Raw genomic sequence first — 24,493 nt, 5'->3', positions numbered from 1 at the left:
AGTAACTAGCAGCACCATGCATGTAAGAAGAGAAATGCTACTCACAGGACATTCTCAGCCTCCTCCTGATCACAACACACTTTCAAATATTAGGCCTTAATATTTAATTGGCACACAAATTTAAATACTCATAATGACACTAAAGCAAGAGAGCAACAACTACAAAACACAATCTACTACTGGGTAATGTTTTGTGAGGTCTATATATCACTCTGTTGGTGTCCTTCCCACGTGGCTGTCTTTTAACTTCATATTGCTGTTTGAGCAAAACTGTGCACTTTCCTGATCCTCATGAGACAAAGATTTTTCATGCTCCAGCAAAAACGGGAAGTTTTCTTTGGTGCCAGCTTAATTTATGCCTCTGTGTGCCTCAAGCTGAGTCCAACTTTACCTTGCAAGATGGCCCAGTCTACTCAGCTAAACATCCTGATAAATGTTCTTGAAACAGTAAGTATAATCAGTTGTAGAACCAATACATTTCACTCTGTGCGCAAAATTGGTCAGCATATTTTGATGGCTCCAGGCACACCAGTGTGCCTTGGCCAACTGTTTGAGGGCTTCATCTCTAACTGGAGTAGTCAAGAAGAGGGAGATGAGTGGGAACTAATGCAGTCGGGGACAGCATCTTAGAGACAGACATTGAAGGATGGCTGAGATTTAAAATTGTAAACACAGAAATGGTGGCTATTCCAGGTGAGGAGAATAAAGTTGTCTGTTTCATTCTACAGCATAGCAAATTTTCACTTCCAATTTTCCAATTATCTTTTCAACTTCACTTCTTCACTTCTTGACATGGGATACAATCTCCATAACAATTCAGTTTATCCAAAGTGGGTGGCACGTTTTCTATGATATTAGATCATGAAATGACAGTGCCCTCCTTTCATCTAACAAGGTACAAACCCATGTTCTATTTGGTTTAAGCCCACCACAGTCCCAACTCTGCCCTCTCAAATTTGATTTCTGACTTTTTCTTTTATTCATCTGTCAGAACACAAAATCCTCTTGACACTTTTCAGCACCAACCCTTCCTGCCGCTTCTCTAGCATCTGTCACTGTCAGTCTTTTTCTCATTTAACCCCTTCTCTCCTTTAATCTGGGCTTCCTGGACTTCCCAAGTGGTGCTGGTGGAAAAAATCTGCCTGCCAATGCAGAAGATGTAAGAGACAGGCGTTTGATCCCTGGATTGGGAAGAGCCCCTGGAGTTGTTGTTCAGTCACTAAGTTGTGTCTGACTCTTTGTGACCCCGTGGACTGCAACATGCCAGGCTACCTTCTCCTTCACTATCTCCTGGAGTTTGCTCTATTTCATGTCCGTTGAGTCGGTGATGCTATATAACCATCTCAGCTTCTGCCACCCCCTTATCCTTTTGCCTTCAATCTTTCCCAGCATCAGAGTCTTTTCCAATAAGTTGGCTCTTCCAATCAGGTGGCCAAAGTACTGAAGCTTCAGCTTCAGCATCAGTCCTTCTAATGAATACTCGGGTAGGAAATGGCAACCCACTCCAGTACTCTTGCCTGGAAAACCCCATGGACAGAAGAGTCTGGCAGGCTACAGTCCATGGAGTTGCAAAGAGCCAGACACCACTTAGCAACTGAGCACACATATCCTTACTCCTACCCGTTCTTACTGCCTTACTCTGACACCAAGCTCTTGGTTCTCTCCTTCTGATCATTCCTTTTCAGGCTTTTTTCCTGTCCCATAAGTGCTCCCCGGGGCTCAAATTTTGACTCTTTTATTTTCTCTCTCTCTCTTCTTACTTAAAGCTCACAATGGGAAACTGTCCAGGGATTCTTACAACTGTGAAATCCCTTATTTTAACTGGGCTCTCTAGCTCTTATATATTATTCTGCCTTGGTTGAATAAAACCCACAGGGGTAAATAAAAAAAACTTTGTTAGGGAAACTTCAGCTACCAAATCTGCTCAGGAAGCAGCTAAGAAGTCTCAACTGAAACTTCTCTTTTGTTGCTGTTTCTCTCAGGAGTACAAGCACCTCTGAGCTTGTTTCCTAGGCTATCCTCTAATCTATCGGAATCCATTTTTAGACAGGAAGTTGCAAGCAGGCTCAACTACACTATCCCCAGCACCAGTCTGGACCTGGTAGTGAGCCGATTTGGGGCTTGTCTCTTGCGTAATGATTGTGCCTGAGTTGAAGGATTGAGGGCGGGAGGAGCAGGGGACGACAGAGGATGAGACGGTTGGATGGCATCACCGATTCAACGGACATGAGTTTGAGTAAACTTCGGGAGTTGGTGATGGACAGGGAGGCCTGTCGTGCTGCGATTCATGGGGTCGCAAAGAGTCGGACACGACTGAGCGACTGAACTGAACTGAACTGAACTGAGGTCCTCCAGTAGGCGGAAGGCAAGCAGCCAAAGTGCCATGGTGCGGCCCACTCGGGCAGAAGAGCAGGAAACGGAGCCATCGTTGGCTCTGCTGAGAGGTGCAGCATTCAGAATAACTCCTCCCATAGCCGCAGACAGGCGCCACAAGCTTAGGGCGTTTCCTCCCAGTTTGACCCAGGTGCTCCCAGAACGAAAACAATCTAGGGCGCAGCCTCGACCAGAGCAGGTCTCGGGGCGGGGACTGCTTGGCCGGGACAACTGCGTGGTGGAGGGCGGGGCCAGCCCTAACGACATGTGGAACCCGCCCCTGAGGGGTGGGGCGGGAGCGCGCGAGCTCTGTCACGCAGGCGCGTTCGCCTGGTGTGGGCGGTGCTAGAGGCTGAGGGGGGTTGTAGGGAGACGGCGCTGCCGCCATTTTGTGGGGTGTTTGTCGCAGCTACTGGAGAGAGAAGACGGCGGTTTGCCGACAATTCTCGGCCAAAGGGCCTTTTGTTTTTGCGGAGGTAAGGCTTCGGGCAGTGTGTTCTGGGCTGGGCGGGTTCCCAGTTTTGTAAGTCTCGAAGCCAGGTGTGGGAAAAACGACGGGATTCGGGGCCTCGGCGACCGGGGTGCGTTTGGGACACAGCTCTGCTTGTGACATTTAAAACCTCAAGTTGCCCAGGCGTCATAGTAGATTTAAAATATAAGGGATAAAAGGCCTCGGCTCTGCCGCTAGTTTTTTCAGAGAACCCAGGCCTCTCGCATCATGGCTATTTAGGCCGTGCTTCGTCCGCCGGTCAGAGTGAGGACCTGTCTGGAACCCTTCTAGAACCGCCTGGAGCAAGTGTACTCCTAGGTCAAGCCTTCCCCAGGGTGTCTGGCCTCAGCTGTTTGTGGCATTCGGGGATTTTCCGGGGTCAAATCTCTTGAGTGCGCCAAAGGCCCTGGCCAGGTGCCCTGGCGGTTAGGCTGGGGCTGTGGACTGGGCGTCCGAGGAACTGCAAGTCTGCGAGTCCAGGTGGTGGGATTTAGCTCGTGCTTATGAGGTTTAAATATGGAGAGACTCATCCTTTGTGCAAACTGTTTTTAAAGTGGAGCGTGTCATTATTGGAACAGATCTACATTTCTGATGCTTTTGAATCACCCTGTCCTTGATTACTGAAACAACCGTGGTATGCTTATCCTGTCCTTAGAAAACAACACTCCAGACTGACGGGGAGATTGACCTGGTCTCATTTTATAGATATCTTTGCTGGTGCTCCATACATAAACTTTCAGGCTTCTTGTTATCAGATACAGCCCTCTTGGAGCCATCTAATCATAACTTTAACCTTTATAGGTATTTTAAAGCCATATATATAGATATAAAATTGTTGGGTAAAATACTGCCTTTTAGGCAGTAGAGAATCAGGTTTCCAAGACGGATATAAGCCTATCTTATGTTTTTTGTATCTGGTGTTTTTATTGGAAGCTGTCTGATGATTCTAACATGTAGAATTCTTTATTAATTATAGAGGTAATGCAATAATTTTAGGGGGTGGGTTTTTTTTTTTGTTTGTGTGTGTGTATGTGAGGGAACTTAATTTGTGTAACCTGGGTTGGGATTCTTTTCTTGGCCGCCTGAGAAAATATTTCTGAACAGTAGTGAAGGAGGGCTTCCTAACAGATGAATTAAAATGAAAGTAGTGAACTTGGCTAGAGAAATAAAAAACTTTGGCTCTCCCAAGACTCTTATTTTAATATTTGCACATTGATAACTGGTTATATAAGAATTACGTTTTGTTCACAGGTGAGCTAGTTATGGGTGGCTGACAGTAGAAGGAAAAAAGCTGAAACAGACATGTTTTGCAAAAACTACGTATTAGTCATAATAATAAGCATCAATCATCAGATGGGATTTTGCTTGGTATGATTTAAGAATGCTTAACTAAGCAATTTTAAAGTTACTATGTGATTAAAATACAATTGGGGGGTAATCAAAGGATCAGAAGAATTCCACTAGAAATACAATTCTTTTTATGGCTTTTCTGATGGTCATTTTTGCTCCTTAATTTGTACTTTGGTTTATTTCAGTTTCCCATAATCAAATAACCTATGAATATGTCATAGGTCATATTCGAATGCTCACTTACCAATTTCCAGTGAGAACCTTGACTAGAGTTTGAGTTTTTGTTTGACTTAACTAGTGCCTTTGTCTTCCTTTTTTAAAGCATGCTAAAAGAGAAGCTACATATGAGAAGTATGTTTGATGGGCATAGCGTTAGAATCAGCAAGACAAATGAGTTAAAAGATCTGGATATTAGTGGCTTCAGGCTCTGATGGCATGTTACTTATATTTTCTTAGGGAATACCTCCCAGGAGATGCCTCATTTCAAAATCTTTTTTAAACCATTTGAAATCATGTAGGTTTTGTTACTTGAATTCATTTCTTGTTACTGAGCCATTTGGTCAAACTAAGGGAGGTTAACTAAGCTGGCTTTGCTCCAGTTTACCTTTTTTTCAGCTCCTTGCTGGGTTGTGAAACTCACGGCCTTCAACAGATTTTGGACACCTGTTAAAAACAAAGCTGCTTTGTGAAAGAGCTAAGATGTGGAGAGGCAGATAGGGATGACTTGTTAGAACACAGATCCTGAAAAACCTAATGAAGTTTGTAGGTTGCTGTCTGATTTCGGTGTGACCATATTCATCCTTATAGGTTCATTTTCTTAGTCACGCCAGATCTACAACAGATAACATTTAATTTTAAGAAGGCTGCAGGATGATCTGAAAATAAACTTGTGGTCAGAGGAAATGAGTTCATAAAATGACTTTTTATTGCTCTTTAGGTTCTCAGTTGAATACTGTGTTCTATTCACACCCTGAGTTCTAGTCAAAGCTGAGAGTCATTCTCAAGATTTAGAGAATGGAATACTTGAGTGTTTGAGAAAAAGGATCTTCATTAGTGGTTCTTTATCTTTAAAACAAAGTCATCTCCTATGTTAGTATCCCTAAGTATTTCTCTGACTGCAGCTATTTGTGTTACAGTGTTTTGCTAAAGGTGCATGATACTTGGTGATACTTATTTTAAACTAGCTCACCTTTAAAGTTAACATCAATAACTTACAGTTTGATAATAGCAGTAATTTAAGGGGTTAGTAGTAATTTACCATAGGAAAAAGGTAAGCTTCCCAGATGGCGCAGTGGTAAAGAATTCGCCTGCCAAGACAGGAGACACGAGAAATACTCCAAGCCTGAATCCTGACTCTTTATTTTTAAAATAGCAGTTGGCGAATGTTAGTTGAAGACAAGCACCAAACTGAGAATTTATCCAGAAGAATTGAAAAAGAAAGTATTAAGGTCTCACAGTGTTATCATTTAGTACCAGGATCTGTGTGCCACTTAGAACCTATCATCTGACATACCAGTGGGATAGTGCCCCCATGCCTTGGGAAACATTATCTGCAAACATTTTAGAACCTCTACGACCCAATGTCTTGGGTGGTTTTGTATTTAATCAATATTAATGTAAAGTACTGTATTTACTAAACAAGCCATCTGTGATTCCACAACTCACTTTTCATTTCCATTAACAGATGCGGCATTCCAAAAGAACTCACTGCCCTGATTGGGATAGCAGAGAAAGCTGGGGACATGAAAGCTACAATGGAAGTCACAAACGGAAGAGGAGATCCCACAGCAGTACGCAAGAGAACAGATATTGTAAACCACATCACCAGTTTAAAGAATCTGATTGGTAAATTACTCTTGAACTAGTACCACTTTAACACAAAGTTTAAGTGATTTGCCATTAGCTTGTATAGCTTTCATCTGTCAAATTGTTTTTATAAATCCGTCAACAAATACTCATTCAGAAAACATTTCCTGAGTGCCTATTACATGCTAGACATTACTGTGAGTAGAACAGCGTTCCTGCCCTCATGTATCCATTTGGGACCTGTGGGAGATAGTTGACCGAGTCTTGCTGCCAATAAGGTAGTTGTGTGAAACGAGACACCAAAGTGGTGATAGGACACACATGAGTGAAGCGAGTGATTAAAGGACCAGCGGGTGCCTTCAATTTGTATGTGAATACTAGGCAGATGTGTACATTGGGCACTTATCAGAGCTCCACAAATGAGAGAGAATGAAGGGTGGGGAGAGTTATCCAGATTAGAAAAATAGTGTGCCCTGTGAGAATGTTAACATGCTTTGGGGATTAGTTGCTTATGCTCTATTGAAGATAAGACCAGGGAATATATTTGGGATTTTTCAAAGCTTGGCTGTTTTAAGAACCATTCCTTTGCGTAGGCAGTAGCCAGTAATTTAGGGAAGGGCCACAATAAAAATTCCAAATGGCATGTGTTCTGTTTTGGTGTATTTTTACCAGTGTAAAATTTGGAGGAAATACATTTATGTAGAATTGGAGGAATTTTGTAAAGTTCCTAAACGATTAAACAAAGCCTAGGTGAGTAGTTTCTTTCATTTTGTCCTCCATTAATTTCCTTTCTCATTTGTTTTTGTTGGTTCTATGTTTTCTCCTTGTTTTGTGCAGATGTTCCATTGGGACTGTTTGCCAGATTGCTTTCTAAATTAGCCAGCTGGGGTTACTTTAAAAAACAGTATGTAATTTTTTTCCTTTTCCATGCTAAAACAAACTTGTTCTGCGGAACAGTGAGCTTGTTGGTAATCAGTGCAGACTAATCATTCTTCACATGCTATTGTATGAAGAGAAAAGAGAATCTCTGCCAGGATTTCAATGACCTGAGCTAAATTAATGTACTATAGAGGATATTTGTATCCTATATTAAAATAAATGCAAAATACTCTGTAAGGCATAATATCATAATACTAATTATTCATAAGTTTATTATACATTGTGTAGGTGAAAAAGAACTCGTATGATTGATGAACAGTTCATTTATGTTATAAAAGGAGATGCCGGGGATCGAACCCGGGGCCTCATACATGCAAAGCATATGCTCTACCACTGAGCTACATCCCCAGCCCTTTATTATGCATTGTGTAGGTAAAAAAGAACTCTTAACGATTGATGAACAATTCATTTATGTTATAATTAACTGTATAAACATGATTGTCCAATAACCACTAGACTAATAGTTTCTTCTTGGCACCAGAGATGTCTGGTGGTAATTACTCCCTATAATCTGGAGTAGTCTAATAGTGTTTTTAAGATTCAAAACTTTACGAGTGTTTTTTAAGAAAAATATTGAAAAAATGAAAAATACAGAAGTGTATAAAGGTAATCTTGATAAGATGCTAATCTCCCATTATTTGGATGTTAAATTATTTCTGATTATTTTTTAAAATACCTATGGGTACAAATCTTTGCCTCTGATATTTCTTGGAAATAGATTCTAAGAAGAGGCAGGACAGTTTAGAGTGTGAACTCTTAGAAGACTCTTGCTACATATTCATTTATTTTCCCAGAAAGTTTGTACCAAGTTATATTCCCTACAACTTGTTTCTTCATTCTCTCATCAGTCTTGGTTATTTTGAAATGCCAAGAATAGTGTTTTGTTATAATTTGAATTTTTAAATTTCTGTTGAGTTTGTCCTCTGTCATATATTTACTGACCACTTGAACATTACTTTTTTTAATTGTAGTTCATTTTGAACATTATTTGGTATTCTTAGCCTTTTTTTCTATAGAAGTGTATTTTCCTTACTGATTTATAGGCAGTTTTATTGTATATGAGTTATCGTACCTTTTTTCACATATATTGTGAAGTGTCTATTTTCCTGATTCGTAAGTAGCCTGTGAATTGCTCATTTTCTACAGGCTTGATCGGTTAATTCTGCACAGGAAAACTGATGTAGCTATGAACACTGACTTTGTATCCTTAAATGTCTTCCTGTAACATAGAACTGTTGTCGTTTAGTTGCTAAATTGTGTCTGCACTCTTCTGACTGCAGCCCTCCAGGCCCCTCTGTCCATGGTAATTCCCAGGCAGGAATACTGGAGGGGTTGCCATTTCCTTCTCCAGGGGATCTTCCCAACTTGGGGATCGAACCTGTGTCTCCTGCATTGGCAGAGGGATTCTTTATTGCTGAGCCTCCAGGGAAGTCCCTGTAACCTAAGAGTATCAAGCCTTACACGAGTGATTCTCAAACTGTAGTGTGAATAGGATCACCTTGGAGGTATGTTTAAAATGCATATTACCAGTTTATTCAGTGAGCCTCACCTGAGACCAGGGATCTTCATTTTTAATAATTCAGTGTTTTGATATTGTTAATAGACAAACCATCCTCTGAGAAACACTGTTTTAAGCTCTTCAGGCTGGCATGCAAGATTCTGGATGATCTGTTCCCGGCTTATTTGCTTATGCATCCCTATTTGAAAATTGCTCTTGCTGAAATTATTTCCTAAGTAATATGTAGACAAACTCATCTCTGAGCCACTGTGGTGAAAGTGCTCTATAAATATAAGATGGTAATATGCCATTTTTTCTCCCCTCTCATTTCTTCTACTTTTTACTTTGTCCAAATTCTGATTTCCCTTTAAGATGCAACTCTTCCCTTTTTCATGAGATTTTCTGTGACCATTTTAAGCATTTTGAGATTTTTTTTTTTCCCCTCTGTGACCCTAAGCACTTATATACAGGCTTTTGGCATTTCTTGCATTGTTGAGTCATTATTTGTTGGCAGAGATTTTTGCCTCATATATATTTTTTTATCTCCCACAGGACCTGTGTGGAAATAAAAAGGAATGAGCATAGCCTCATTAGTCTTGACTATTTTGAAGAACTGTAGTGAAATATTCACTGGGTGATTAGTGAATATTTTTAGAAATGAAATCAATCTATTCATCCTGTTCACTCTGTCCATGTAGCCTTTATAATTCTGTAGATTTTGTTCATGTAATCTCTAAGCTTTGGTTGTTACAGGTTGAAGAAGTCCTCAGCTTTTTAGTTTATTCTCATGGTATTACTTCACCCTGTGTTTGTTATTCTGAAGATTATGGTTATCAGCAGCTCTAATCTCATACACCAGTCCAGCTAAAGATAATTAGTGTTAGTTTTTTTCTGATAAATTTTAACCTTTTATGGGAAGGATGCCTTCCAGGATTAAACAGGTGCCCTTCAGAGTATAGTAATGTCTAGCTTGATGTAAATCCCATATGGTTCCAAGCAACTGATAGATCTAAAGTCTTACCCTAACATCCTGAGTTGTTTCTCCAGTGGCTAGAACTTAAGGCTGACACTGGAGAAAGGAGAAAAGGGGTTTCTGCATCTCCCCAGCCTGGATTTGATGCCAGCCCTGTTGAGTAGGAGTTTTAGAGATGCTTCTCCTTTACTTCTGCCTAAACCAGCTCCCCTGTGAAAAAGAATGACAGCATATTCTGGGGAAAAGAAACCTATTGGTGAGGGCAATCTAGTCAACATCTGTCACTCCATTGCTTGTTAGGATTATTTTAGCTGATGTGTCTGACTGGGCAGGTGTCCCCTCTCTCCCTCAGTGCTCCATGTGCATCCCTCTTGAAGCTTCACACTCTGTTGAAGAGGACTCTCATCCCAGGTAGAGGAGGGACGGGAAACTGGGCCAATTGAATGTGTGTCTTTTTCTTTCCATCAGATCAAGGCTGCTTAACTGAAATCCATTGACTTTCTGAGGTCCATGGCCTCTGAAATTTCTCACCAAGTTTTGTTTATGCATTTTTGCATTTCTTATGGGACAGGGTCCATATCTTTTATCAGATTTTCAAAGGGATCTGTAGATTCAGAAGTTAAGCACTGTGGTACCAGGTGATGCTATTTTCCCTGAATTATTGTTTATTTCTCAAGCAGGAATGACAGGAAATTCGAAATGCACAGGGAAGTAGTGGGTTGGATTAAAACCAAGGCAAGCAATTACAAGATCTTTTTCCCATTTATGAGGAATATATTTTAGATATCTTTGGCACATGAAGCAGCCTTCAAAAACTGTGTTGTCTATTTCTCAGAGGATATAGGAAGCTCGAAATAAAGAGGAGAGATGGGATAGGTGAGATGTAAAATTGGCTCACACAATAGTATTTACAATGTGCTCTTCAACCATAGCAAATCATTTCCCTTCTAGGGATCTCAATTTAGCCATGTAAAATGAAAGGACTGAAATATATTTGATTCCTTTTATCTCTGATTCAGCTTTCTTGAGAGAATTCTCTGTGCCAGAGAAATCTAAAATTCACTTACATTAAGAAAAGAATCCTTTTTTGCCTGTCTCATTGTGTGTAGTTCTGAAAAAAGGAAGAGAGCTTAGTTACAGATGTGTATATCCTAAGACTGATGAATTTCGGAAGAGCAGTTTTGTGAATTTTCTTTGGTCTTAACTTTGACCAGAAGATAAAGGGACTCTTAAGTAAGCACTGAATATGTTGAATGATTTGACTCCAACTTTATTTCTTGATAGCAGTATATAGTAGTAGAAATATATGAACACATTTACTTGTTGGTTAAAGTAAAATTATTTAGGTTTTATGAATTAAGTATAAATCGATCCGTCAGTTTGTACTTTTTTCTTTTATTGAGTTAGCTGTTTAAACCAGCAATACTTTTTACCCATATTATTCTAGAATGAAGAGTGTAATTTTTAATACTTTAATGTGTTTGCAGTCATTATTTAGAAGCAAGGTCCTTGAATGAGAGAGATTATCGGGACCGGAGATACATTGATGAATACAGAAATGACTACTGCGAAAGATATGTTCCTAGACATTATCACAGAGACGTTGAAAGCAGTTATCGAATCCACTGCAGTAAATCTTCAGTCCGAAGCAGGAGAAGCAGTCCTAAAAGGAAGCGTAATAGACACTGTTCAAGTCATCAGTCACATTCGGTATGATTAATTTTGTTTTTATTTTGGGTGGATACTTAACTTGTGTGTAAAAGCTCTTACTGGGCCAATAAGTTTGGAAAAGTTTATAATACTGTATGAATATAATTGTGTTTAAATTACTTGAATCCTTGAAGTATCAAAATTCTTACAACTAATCTGTATTTATTGATAGCTAGCCCTCATTTACCTACATTTACTCATTTTCTGTAGACCAGATCATGAGTTTCTTCATATTACTAATAAAAGTGTTTTTATGCTTTATAACAATCTTATGAAAAGAAAAGGCACCCATCTTTTCTTTAATCTCAATTTTTTTTTCTAAAAGAAACTTGTTTCCCAATACTTGGAAACAAATGTAGACAGTTGCACTGGTGGATACTTAATCCTGAATATAACACAGTCCCATAGCACAGTGCATCATCCTTGCAACTAGTTACATTGAAGTTCTGAAAGTGGGTGCCGAATGGGAAATTAATTGTCCAAAAAGCCCGTTCTTTTTCTTTGATTCACATATCTTCACTTGTTTGATAAGTAAATTGAGTTAATTATTTTCCTTCCCTAATTTTCTTCAATAGAACTAGCATTGATTAGATTGAACATTGAAATTAACTAGCCATTATTTTCCCCTGATATTTTAATCATGTATGTTTAAAAATATGTTAAATAATAAATTTGTTGAACTAATATTGACATTTCAAAACATTTTTCTGACAAACTAGACATCCCAACTCACAGCATATGCTGTTTTATAACGAGATTAATAGATCATGACATTTGCATTCTTTAAATTTCAGACTTCAATTAAGTCAGTATTTTAAAGAGACAATTGTGTTGTTTTTTTTCTATTGCCACTTTAAGTATCTTATCTGAAAATCTGTTCCTTGCCATGTTTTTCTTCTGTAACATAAACTGTGCCCTGTGAATTTCTGGGGACTGAATTTGAAATTGCTCCTGCCAACTGTTCGTGGCCTGGTGCTTATCTGAATGCCTGAATATCTCCCCGCTGAATGAATTGCGTATTCTGCCCTGAATTCACTCTGATATATTGATTGGCTGGACGATCTTGGTGCTGCCCACTTGCCGTTCCAGAAGAGCCACCGAAGGAAAAGATCCAGGAGTATAGAGGATGATGAGGAGGGTCACCTGATCTGTCAAAGTGGAGACGTTCTAAGAGCAAGATGTATAGAATATTTTTCAACACTTTTTAAACTTTGCAGACAGAATAATCTTTTTAAGAATAGTTTGTCAGCGGGGGGCTAAAGAACTCTTCATTGCTTTTTTGTTTTGTTTTTCGTGGGTTTGTTTGTTGTTCTTTTGTATTTCTTCTTTTCTATAGAGTTTAAATATTTCTACTCTAAAGTTCCAAAATAATCAGTGGAATTTGAGATTAGAGCAAGAAAGATAGCTCTGTCTGAATTGTTTTTGTAACAGCTGAAAATAAAATAATTTTGAGTGCTGAAACCTTAGTTATGCTTTGATAGAGATCATTTGAAAATATTCCACACTTAAGCATTCATTGTTTGAATAACTGATAATTTGTACTCAGGTACTTATACTTCTTTCTTCCCCCCCCTCACTTTAGATGAAATCGTGGACACTTTGGGTGAAGGGGCCTTTGGCAAAGTTGTAGAATGCATTGATCATGGCATGTAAGTTTGTTGTTTTTTCTTTTTGGAATATTCTAATATTTTTGGTGGGGAAGGATCATAATTTGGATGAAATTGAATTTAACTGGTGGCTGTGTGTTTCCTGGGAGGTGTAAGTATTCAAAATTTCTTTAACTGTGTATGATTTATTTACCATGAATGTGAATTTTGATCAGGAATGTTGAAAATTTTTATCAGATGGAGTCGATTGAAATTAAAGTGTGTTCCAGTGAAGAGTTTCTCAGAACGTAGGCCCTTAGCTTTCTAAAAAAAGATATGGTGTGCTTTACCCTACTTCTGAATTGCAGAGACAATAAACCATGGCTATCTTGGTTCAAAAACCTTTATTTCCAAAAGATATTTGCACGTTACAGTCAGCTTCTTAAACTATGAAGAAATTACTTAAAGCCTACAGAATAAAGTTCAGATTGAGTTATACTAACCTTTTTGTTACTTGATCCTCTCTGCTTCACTTTTCATGTTTTGCTCTAGAATCTCTATTCTGTGGTTGCAAGTTTTTTTTAAGTGAAACTCTTAAAACTATTGAGTGAAAAGTGCACATTTTTAAATTGACATCTAACTTTGTCATCATAAAATAGTTGAGGGTATAATTTCCAGCTTATTGTAAGGGTTGATTTTTTTTTTTTTAGTAAACATGTATCCTTATGTTTAGGGGAATGTAAGTACAATAGCTTCATACTTCCTGTCATCCATGAACAAACTTTTCTTGACTACTTAGAAATGCTTTTTCCTTGAACTTATTTTTACTCCACTTTTCATAAAGAACATTTTCCTAAATGTATTGTTTTATTACCCTTTTCTCTCTACCACAAAAATGTGAACATAAAGTAACATTTTAAGATATTTTGAAATACTTTGACTTAGTGAAAGTGTTAGTCACTCAGTTGTGTCCGACTGTTTGTGACCCAATGGAGTGTAACCCACCAGGCTCCGCTGTCCCTGGAATTCTCCAGGTCAGGAATACTGGACTGGATAGCCTTTCTCTTTTCCAGAGGATCTTCCCAGGGATCGAACCCAAGTCTCCTGCATTGCAGACCAATTCTTTACCATCTAAGCCATCGGGGAAACACCACTTTGACTTATCAAGGTTGCTAAAATAGTCCAAAGAATTCCCATGTATTCTTCACCCAGATTGCACAAATGTTAACATTTTATAGTATTTTTTATTCTCTATATTTTCATATTATATGTATTTTCAAATTTTGTCTACTAATTTGCAGGTTAGATTCAGATTTCACTAGTCCCATTAAAATTTTCTTAAAATATCTTGAGATTTCAAGACTTAAGTATTTGAGACATTCCAATTAATAGTATTCAATTTGATCAAGTACACAAAGATCTGTTACACATTTTGATACTAGACCTAAAATGGGTTTCATAAGGTGTCTCAGTGGTAAAGAATCTGCCTACAATACAGGAGACCTGGGTTTAATCCTTGGGAGGGGAAGATCCCCTGGAGGAGGAAATGGCAACCCACTCCAGTATTCTTGCCTGGAAAATCCCATGGAGAGAGGATCCTGGCAGGCTATAGTCCATGGGGTTGCAAAGAGTCAGACACAGCTAAGCACTCACCACGCATGGTTACTATAGTAGCATTAGCTAATACTGTTACCCATCTTTCATTTTTATAACTATTAGCCCTTAGAAAACTTGGCTGTACAGTTAAACAGATGAGACAAGAAGTTTTGTCACAGCAGTTTTATAGTAATTCTTTTTTTTAATTCATTTATTTTTAATTGAAGGATAATTGCATTACAATGTTGTGTCGGTTTCTTCCATGCATTAACATGGATCAGCCATAAGTATACATTATGTCTTCTCCCTCTTGAACTTCCCTCCCCATCCCACCCTCCTAGGTTGTCAGAGAGATCCCGCTCTGAGTCCCCTGAGTCACACAGCAAATTCCCACTGGCTGGCTGTTTTACATATGGTAGTGTATATGTTTCCATGCTACATACAGTCATTCTTTTCAGCCTTGAGATATATGCCATGCATCATAGGTTTTATGATCATCAGAATAATTTTTGAATGATTTACCAGCCTGTAACTTCATTGCGGCCTTCTTAAGCAAATTGGAAAGGTTTGCTATCCAGCCACTAGAAAAATTTGTTTGCCTCAAAGATTTTTTTTTTTTTTTTGGACAGCCTAGGGCACATACCTTGCCATATTAATTTTCACATCCATGAGGTTTTCTTTTCTAACATGAAAAGGCTATAGTGAAGAAAACAGGTTTGAATGCTTGCTTGTCTTCAAGAAGCTCAGCTTTAGGAAAGAGGACCAAAGGAAGTTTCAGATTTGGAAATCTTTTTCCTCAAAGTCATTCAGAGCTGTATCTTTTGGTGGGGTGGGTGGGCCTCTTCACGTGGCTTGCAAGATCTCAGTTCATCATCAGGAATCATACCTGAATCCACGGCAGTAAAAGCCTGTGTCTTAACCACTTGACCACCACTTCCCTCTATACTTTGTAAGAAGTATCCCTTGGTGGCTCAGTTGGTAAAGAAGCTGCCTGCAGTGTAGGAGACTGTTTGCAGTGCAGACCTGGTTCAGTCCCTGGGTCAGGAAGATCCCCTGCAGGAGGTCATGGCAACCCATTCCAGTATTCTTGCCTGGAGAATCCCGTGAACAGAGGAGCTTGATGGGCTCTGGTCCATAGGGTCACAAAGAGTTGGACACGGCTGAAGCAACCTAGCACACGCATGCACATGGAAGCCCCAGTCTAAAGCACACTGCCCTGGATTGTAGCTGTTCCTACCTGTTGGCATCCGTGAATGAACTAAACATGTTTTTGTCTTCACGGCTTAACGATGGTGTCGCCTCTGCTGGGATTTTCTCCCTAATCTAATGGATCAACAGTTGTCTTTCAGGGCTCAGTTCTGTGTCTCCTCTTTTCTGAAAATGTCTCAACCCCCCTAACCCCAGTCACTAGGTTCTTTCTTCTGTCTACTCCATATCAAGCACTTGTAACCTTTAGGATATGTTGTTTGTGTCTGTCTTTTCCATTAAACTGAGATACATAGGACAAGCCCTTTTTAATCACTAATATCTGTGCACCACCTGTCACAGTCAATCTTAGTGAATGACCAAATGCTTTCAGCAGTAGAATACTCTATTCAAGGTTTATATTTTTATCTTTCTTCTCCAAAAGGGGAAAAAAAATCTCAGTAAATTTAAACTTCTGGGAGCAAATATTAGCATTCACAGGTATTAAGAGAATCATCACTCCACGTAAAGTGAATTTTGTTAAAAATGTTTTGAAAAAATATTAATATAGAGCTGCTATTATATGCCCTGTAAGATTATTTTAGGACACATGTCTTCAACCACTTCCTCTACATTTATCATTTTCATTTTATTTTTAAGGGATGGCATACATGTAGCAGTGAAAATTGTAAAAAACGTGGGACGATATCGTGAAGCAGCTCGTTCAGAAATCCAAGTGCTAGAGCATTTAAATAGTACTGATCCCAATAGTGTCTTGTAAGTATAAACTTGGAACTGTGATCATCACGTTACATGAAATAATCAGAGTTCTACGAACTGAATCATTTTTATTTTGATCTGTTTTAGCCGATGTGTCCAGATGCTAGAATGGTTTGATCATCATGGTCATGTTTGTATTGTGTTTGAACTCTTGGGACTTAGTACCTATGATTTCATTAAGGAAAATAGCTTTCTGCCGTTTCAAATTGACCACATCAGGCAAATGGCATATCAGATCTGCCAGTCAATAAATTGTAAGTACACTTTGTTAAATTTTTAAATACCAATAAAAGTTTTTATTATATAAGTAACATCAAAGCATTGTCACTAAAATTGCACATATTACAAGTAAATATGAAACTGCTTTTGGTTCCTATGTCTATCACCAATCTTCCCTTCCCCCAGTATAGATTAAATTTGTCAGTGAAACTAATAATGTCTTTTTGTTCTTTTGTAGTTTTGCATCATAATAAATTAACCCATACAGATCTGAAGCCTGAAAATATTTTATTTGTGAAGTCTGACTATGTAGTCAAATATAATTCTAAAATGGTAAGTTAAAGACTTGTTTTAATTTTGGTAGTTATCTTTAAAATTAATTTAGCTTGATATGATGCTTGGATGAGAAATTTTACCTCTAAGACTTATTATATCCTGGTGTTTAACCCAAAAAGGGTAATCCTTTGCCTTTCTCATGGAGTTATATTGAAAATCAAAAAGGCAGTTCTTTGGCAAGCCTTTTGGAATAGTGCTGTAAAGTATTTTATATATTGATCTTTGTGTTTACTCAACTGTTTTCTAGAAACGTGATGAACGCACACTGAAAAACACAGATATCAAAGTTGTTGACTTTGGAAGTGCAACATACGATGATGAACATCATAGTACTTTGGTATCTACACGCCATTACAGAGCTCCAGAGGTCATTTTGGGTCAGTAGACGCCAGACTTCCTAATACTTGAATTGAAAAAGATATTTTTGTTCTCTGTAGCTTCTGTTGTGGGGGGCCAGGTAGTGGGTGGATAGCTGTGATTTTTTTAGCAGTGTACCGAAAATGTTTTCTGTTTCCATAAAAGCTGTCTGATCATTGCTATAATTATTTTTCCTGAGTGGGAATAATATGATACCATCTGTAAAGGTATTCCAAGTGGTCGTTATTTTTGAACAAGTCAGTCTTACGTGATCATGAGAGAACAAGTTCTGTTGGCTTAATTACATCGTAGTGTCTTTTTTGAACTGATGTGAACACCTATTTTTGTCTCATCACTAAAGCTTGGTGCTGATGAAAATGCTGAAGATCTAGTAGGCAGACATTTGTATGCAGGGTGGATGATAAGAGGGAGCTTAGGGAAAGAGCATCTTGTGCCTCAAAATTTAGAAGTTAGCCACCAGGTCATGTTGATAGAGCAGGGAAGTCAAAGACGGCTTTGAGGGACTTGGAGACAGTGGGAAAATTCAGATCAGGCGATACTGGGAGACATAATAGTTAAATGGAATAACCATAATACTTGGCTGAATGTAAGTTTCAACTGAGGTTGGATAGTAAAAACATTTTCATGGAATCAGTCTTTGTCACTTTTTACGTTTTGTCCAAGAAGACTGGTAATTCAGAATAGGAGTATGAAATCAAACTAATGATGTTTATCTAGAGTAGAGGATTGCTAAAAGGGTAAGGAAATTAAGAATGTTCTATAGTACTAGCCAGTAGAACTTTCCATGATGATGGAAGTGTTATATCCGCACTGTAGCTATTAGTAGCTATATGTAGACTACTGTGTACTTAGAGTGTGGCCAATTAATTTAAATTTTAGATTTAAATAGCCACATGTAGTTAGTGGCTACTACATAGGACAGTGCAGGTTTAGAGCATGTCTTCAAATTGAGGTTGGTGTTACTAGGATTTCTGCCTAGTGTGGTCTGAAAGAATCTGCTTCTGTTGGAGTAGTTGAGAAAGTATGTTTATGGTTGAGGACTGAAGGCTGCAATGAAGGTAAGAGAAAAGAGTGTGGAAAGAGATGTGGATGGAGAGGTATTTTGAGAGCTTAAAAAGAGTAAACTTGTTGGAACTTCCCCAGCGGTCCAGTGGTTAAGATTCTGCTCTTCTACCGCAATGGGTGTAGAAAACTAAGATCTTGCGTGCTGTGCAGTGCAGCCAAAAAAATTTAACTTTCTGTGTTTTATCAATTTTAAGAAGCAGATTTTCTCCCACATTTTAACATGTGGGAGAACATAAAACAATGGCATTTTTTCCTTTGTTATTGGTATGTAAAACAGCAGTGTATCTTACACTCAGTTAATGGCCTTTTCCTAGGTTGGGTAAGATATAGTGATTCTTGGTATTAATACAGTCCCATGGGGTGGCCAGGCTGGAAATAGTTGATATAAATCCGAAACCGGGGTTCTTGGTCTTTAGGAGAAGAGATGGGAATATTAGAAGTATTCGTTATGTGTTTGTGTGAAGTGTTACTCCTGAAGATAAAGGCAGAATTAGGTTGAAGAGGAAGATGGAAGAGGAAGACAGTTGATCTTACGTCTTGGGTGTTGGTAATAAACAGAAGTTGGGAAATTCCGGTAAAACTGAATGATGTGAAATTCCAAAGAGTGTTAGAGCTAACCCATAACAGAATGAGATGATGTACAGTGGTATGCTACAGAAGGTTACAGTCATTTGCGAGAAAGCTGGACTGGGAGAAAGGAGTGGTTAGAAAAGAAAACTTTCATCTTAGGTTGAAGCTCTTAATCATTTGCAAATTTTTGATGTGTTACTGTAAGTAGAAACAGGCTCCATCTTGCATTTGTTCAAATGATACGCCCTGTGAGAGTTAACAAAAATGACTAAATCATAAGTTCCTTGCATATATCATGTCTTCCTTTGTCTTTAAATTCAGTGATATTACTGGAAGACATTGAAATGTCTTTTAAAGTAGGTTTTCTTTGTACATTATTGTTGTATTAAATACTTAAAACTTTGAAAGATTAAAACATCTGTGTGGTTTCCTCTTTTCTAATTAAATATAGACTTAAGGCTAGGTGTCTTTTTCTTTGAATAATATTACTATTGAGAGTTCTGAAGGAGAAAGTATAATATAGATCATGTATAAACAATCTGAAAGTACATATATAAATAGCTCTGTGTGAACTTTTAAATGTGTAATTCTGCTTATAGGTGCTTAGAATATCTGTAATATCGATTATATCTATCTATTATAATATCTTACAATTCCTACATAATTTATGTGGTACAATATTTCTTTTAATGGAAACAAGAAACTCAGATATCAAGCTGACAATTGGTTGGGGGTTAGTAATTATATTCTGAGGATAATTATTGATCTATATTTGCATTAATAAAATGTAAAATTTCATAGAACAGCCATAAACTGGATATAGCAGAGTTCCTCTTTGTACAAGCAATTAAAAGACTATGAAACATTTGCTAGTCCCTCTTGTTTTACATAGAAAGCTTCTTCCCCTAGGTTAAAATACTATAATTTGATATGAGGATATGGAGGACTCAAAGGATACTGAATAATATTTGATATAAAACTAAAAACATAAGCTGTGCATTTACTATCATTCTTCTAAATAGACTATATAAAGAGAGCACCCACATAGGAAAGGATTTAGTGTATTGACAGTTAAATTGTTGCATAATAAAACGTTTGGTTTTGTTTTTAAATAGCTTTAGGTTGGTCTCAGCCTTGTGATGTTTGGAGCATAGGTTGCATTCTTATTGAATATTACCTTGGTTTCACAGTCTTTCAGGTATGTATTTACTAAATGTTATTTACTAATTCTTTGCTTTATGTATATATGTACTTCTGGCTGCACTGGGTCTTCATTGCTATGCACAGGCCTTCTCTAGTTATGGTGAGCAGGGGTTCCTCTAGTTGCACTGCACTGTAAAGAGCTTTAAATGTTACAGGCCTGTTGAAGTTTTGGTTTCTCTTTTGAAAAGTTGCCATTGTGTGTCATTTTTAAGATTAAATTTGCATATGCAAAATAGTCATCCTTTAAAACCATAATGGAATGAAATACTACTCTCAGTGAATGGTCATAATTCATTCTGCGTGTGATTGAAGATTTTAAACATGGTTTGTATTGAATATGAAAAGCATGGTTCATGTGAATGTGATCCATTTTTGTATGTGTGTGACATGCTTTCATGAATTTATATTAGTGTAACTATGGTCAGTTTTCATTCAGTTCTGGTTATGTTGCACTTGTTTTTTAAGGGAATTCAGAAGCAGTATGTTGTATTAAGCATCTGTGGCACTTTAGGCACATTTCTAAGCACTACATGTACAAAAATGAAAAGACAATATCGCTGTCCTCAAGGAAGTCATACACAAGATAGATAATGTGAGAACTGTTAAGAGTATAATGTGATATTTGTTAAAATGGAGCAGTGTAAAAAGTGTGGTGGAAACCCAGAAACAGTGAACAGTTGTTTCCTTAGAGAAGGCATCACTGAGGAGTAGAGAATTTAATCCATGCCATAAGGAGGAGTAGAAGTTTGTCATAAAGTTAAGAGTGTGTGTGTGATGGCCATATCAGGAAGAAGAAATTGTGTTCATAAATGCAGCGGGCATACAGGAAGGTACTCTAGTTGAAGAAGAATGAATAGTGCTATCAAGTGTTTTGGATAAGTAGAAAAATAGTGTCAGTAGGCAAGTACTGACACTTGTAGTGTACTTGTTTGCCATTTGTTTTATCCTACAAGTCGATTCAGTCCCTCAGTCATGTCTGACTCTGCGACCCCATGGACACATGCCAGACTTCCCTGCCCTCCTGAAGCTTATTCAAATCCATGTGTATTGAGTCGGTGATTGAATTCAACTATCTCATCCTTTATTGTCCCCTTCTGCCTTCAGTCTTTCCCAGTATCAGGGTCTTTTCCAGTGAGTCAGTTTTTCACTGATCCTACAAGTCAGTGGTTTCCAGATACAGACTGGTCTAAAATGAAAATGATTTTGTAGAGTTGCCATTCTGGCTTTCAAGTAGAAATTATCCCTCGTTTTTTGTTGTTTGGTTTTTTGTGGCTTTTTTGGAATTAAAATGTCCCTTTTGTGAGATGATAATAGTTATTTATTTTTTAAAAAATAAAAGTCCTCACTTGGCAAAGTAAAAGGGTGAAAATGTCATTTAGGTCTCCACATTTTTCCCTCATAATTTTACTTAATGTCTGAAAGCTCAAACTCTTGAAAGCTTCAAGTGGTGTAACCATTGAAGAACTTGAAATAGGGTTGTAATATGATCAAAGTATGTTCTGGGCAGGGTGAGGGCTGTTAGGGAGTTCCTGGCTAATTCTGTCAAGGTTGATTTGAGGTTATGACAGTGCAGGATGAGGAGGAAGCTGTGATGAATTAAGTCGTTTAGGTGGCTGTTGCAGAATACATGTGTTTACTACTGTGGGGCACCTCATGCTCTTGTCCGATCTGTAGCCATCTTGTTAAAAGTACTCTAGATAAGTTTGATATCTAGAAAGGAGCTATTGCATCATTCCTAGGAGGTGGTATCTGATTTTGTGGTAGTAAGCTGAAGGGTCAAGGAAGAAGTTGAGCACAGTGCATGCTTTCTTCATTCTGACACAAAAAATTTGTCAAATGGTTTTATGATTATAAATCACTGGGATCTTAAGCATGGATTATTAACTTTGGTTTGATACTCGGTTTATATTTGGATATCACCCTCCAAAATGTCTTCAGCTAAGGTGCTTTGTGAAGATATGGAGCTTGTATTATTTATTCCTGTCATGAATTAAGAATATCATTTTGAAAGCAGTGTGCTAGGCACAGTAGTTAATGGGTTTAAAAAGCATTGCTCACAGACTGCTCTCCAGAGCAGAGGTTGGCAAACTGTATCCTGCCTGATGCCTGTTTTAAACAATGAAAAAGAATATGTGATAAACACCATTTTGTGACCATCCAAGCCTAAAATATTTGCTTTCTGGTCCTTTATAGAAAAATCTCCAGCCTCTGCTCAAGGAGTGTATGATTTCAGCTGTCAGTTTAACAGTTTATTCTACTTTAGCCAAAACTCTTACTATGTAATTGAAAAATAAAACATTTTCACTTGGGTTCATAGCTCAAGTTTCCTCATTTATGAACTACATAATATTGAGTTAGTATCTTAACCTCTTTGAAAGTCATGTTCCAATATACTTAGCTCTGGGTTGTAAGAATTACTGGGATGGTATTTTTATTATCTAGGATTACGAAGTGTTACAGGGTCGCTATCCACTCAGTAAATGGAAGTTAGTTAAGCAACTGATAAAATGAGACAGATTTTTGGTAATCTTCCCCATGCATCTTAAACACTGCAATAAATATAAATAAGGAAAAACTGTTCAGTTTTACATTAAACAAATTATTCAAACTTTGTAAGTCAACTCTACATCAATAAAATACATTTTAAAAACCTGTTCAGCATCTGCTATACAGCCCTTACTGATCCAATTCAGAAAGACTTCAATTTTACTGGGCTTGCATTAAATAATACAGCTCATTCAGTTACAGTCCTTTGAAGTGAGTGTAATATAAATTGTATAATTGTCTAACCTGGTCCTTTTATGGAAGCACTGTTTTCTTTCCCTTTATTGCATGTAGAGAAATGGAAAGTGCTAAGTTTCTTTTTCCTACTTTTTTTAGACTCATGATAGTAAAGAGCACCTGGCAATGATGGAACGAATATTAGGACCCATACCAACACACATGATTCAGAAAACAAGGTATGTTTTTTAAGATTAAAGCCCTTGGGTACGTACAATGGCCTTATTCAAACTACAGAAAATCCATCTTTGTTTATTATTGCTTATTCCAAAAACTTGTAGATTGTGGATTTTTTTCATGAAGTTTTTTGAAAAGTAATGCAGTGTTTACTTTGTGATCTAGTTAATAAAATGGTGTTTTTATACTCAGGCTAAACTTTTCATAAATGTTTTCCTAGGTCAATACAAAAATAATACATAGCATAGTAAAAAGATCTTGATTTTGGAGTCATGTCAGTAAGTTTGAATTCCACACTTTTGCTACGAGCTGTATGTCTTTGGACAAGATACCATATAAGAGGTTTCAAAACATAGCTTTACCACAAGTCACCCATGGAATTGTTAAAGATTTGCAGCCTCATTCCAGATCTAATGACATTAGAATTTACACAAATGGTTATAAGAACCTGTTTTTAAAGCTGGCATTGTTCTATGTGTGGTTATTTGGGGGCAACTTAGGTGGGATACTAAAACCTTATAGGGTACAATATTAAGAAAGATACCATTCAAGATATCTGATAAATAATTTTTGTTGAGATTTTTAGAAATTGTGTGTGCTTAAGTATATATAGAGAGCTGCTTATGGTTCAAGTTTCTGTCTTGTTACCCCTGTTCCCTGGTGAGGACAGGGTAAGCATGTGAATCTTTTAAACTAACCGAGACTTCTCTTTCCTATAGAAAACGCAAGTATTTTCATCATAATCAGCTAGATTGGGATGAACATAGTTCTGCTGGTAGATATGTTAGGAGACGCTGTAAACCATTGAAGGTAAGAAAAAAAAAGAATTAAGTTTTTGTTTTTTTTTTTTAACTTTTAACTATTTTTTAATGTCCTTCTTTAACATTTTTCTCCTCAGGAATTTATGCTTTGTCATGATGAAGAACATGAGAAACTGTTTGACCTAGTTCGAAGAATGTTAGAATATGATCCAGTGAAAAGAATTACTTTGGATGAAGCATTGCAGCATCCTTTCTTTGACTTATTAAAAAAGAAATGAAATGGAAATCAGTGGTCTTACTATACTTCTCTAGAAGAGATTACTTAAGACTGTGTCAGTCAACTCAACATTCTAATATTTTTGTAAACATTAAATTATTTTGTACATTTAAGTGTAAATACTGTATGTTTTGTATCAATAGCATAATTACCTTATTAAGCAAACATGGTCTTGATAATGAAATATGAAAGCTAAAATTAATTTTCCTTTTTTGAGATTAATTACCATTTTTAAAAACCTTTGGAATACCCTTTGTGTCCAGTGATAATTGTGATTGATCTTGTGTTTTGTACATGAAAGTTGACTCTTTGAAGTGATTTTTTTTTTTTTCTGAGTAAAAGGAACTCTTGACTACTTCATTCTTAAATGACTATACCTCACACTTTTAATTTTTTTTTCTGTAGTTATTGAACAGGTAATAAGTATTATTAACTCTGGG

General features: G+C 37.5%; 1 protein-coding gene and 1 non-coding gene across 4 annotated transcripts; one reads left to right on the top strand and one right to left on the bottom strand.

Moving 5' to 3' along the window:
* The first annotated feature begins 2,715 nt into the window (after positions 1-2,715).
* On the top strand, positions 2,716-24,367 carry CLK4 (CDC like kinase 4). Of its 3 annotated transcripts, none has more exons than XM_065918327.1 (13): positions 2,716-2,849; positions 5,898-6,058; positions 10,917-11,139; positions 12,229-12,319; positions 12,722-12,788; positions 16,167-16,283; positions 16,374-16,540; positions 16,744-16,838; positions 17,089-17,218; positions 19,970-20,052; positions 22,938-23,017; positions 23,735-23,825; positions 23,914-24,367. In XM_065918327.1, exons 2-13 carry the CDS (start codon positions 5,898-5,900, stop codon positions 24,052-24,054), a joined length of 1,446 nt encoding a protein of 481 aa, XP_065774399.1. In that variant the 5' UTR covers positions 2,716-2,849; the 3' UTR covers positions 24,055-24,367. The 3 variants fall into 3 exon arrangements, with proteins under 3 accessions (XP_065774399.1, XP_065774400.1, XP_065774401.1); XM_065918328.1 differs by lacking the exon at positions 2,716-2,849 and adding an exon at positions 9,782-9,840 and having other exon boundaries at positions 5,920-6,058; XM_065918329.1 differs by lacking the exons at positions 2,716-2,849; positions 5,898-6,058; positions 12,229-12,319 and having other exon boundaries at positions 11,000-11,139.
* On the bottom strand, positions 7,235-7,306 carry TRNAA-UGC (transfer RNA alanine (anticodon UGC)). Its single transcript has one exon. It is a non-coding gene; the product is annotated as a tRNA-Ala (tRNA).
* Positions 24,368-24,493: the final 126 nt, after the last annotated feature.

This window comes from Muntiacus reevesi, chromosome 1 (assembly GCF_963930625.1).
Source record: "Muntiacus reevesi chromosome 1, mMunRee1.1, whole genome shotgun sequence".
Taxonomy (NCBI): Eukaryota; Metazoa; Chordata; class Mammalia; order Artiodactyla; family Cervidae; genus Muntiacus; species Muntiacus reevesi.
The sequence above is the reverse complement of the archived record's forward strand: the minus strand, read 5'-3'. Positions and strand labels throughout refer to the sequence as shown.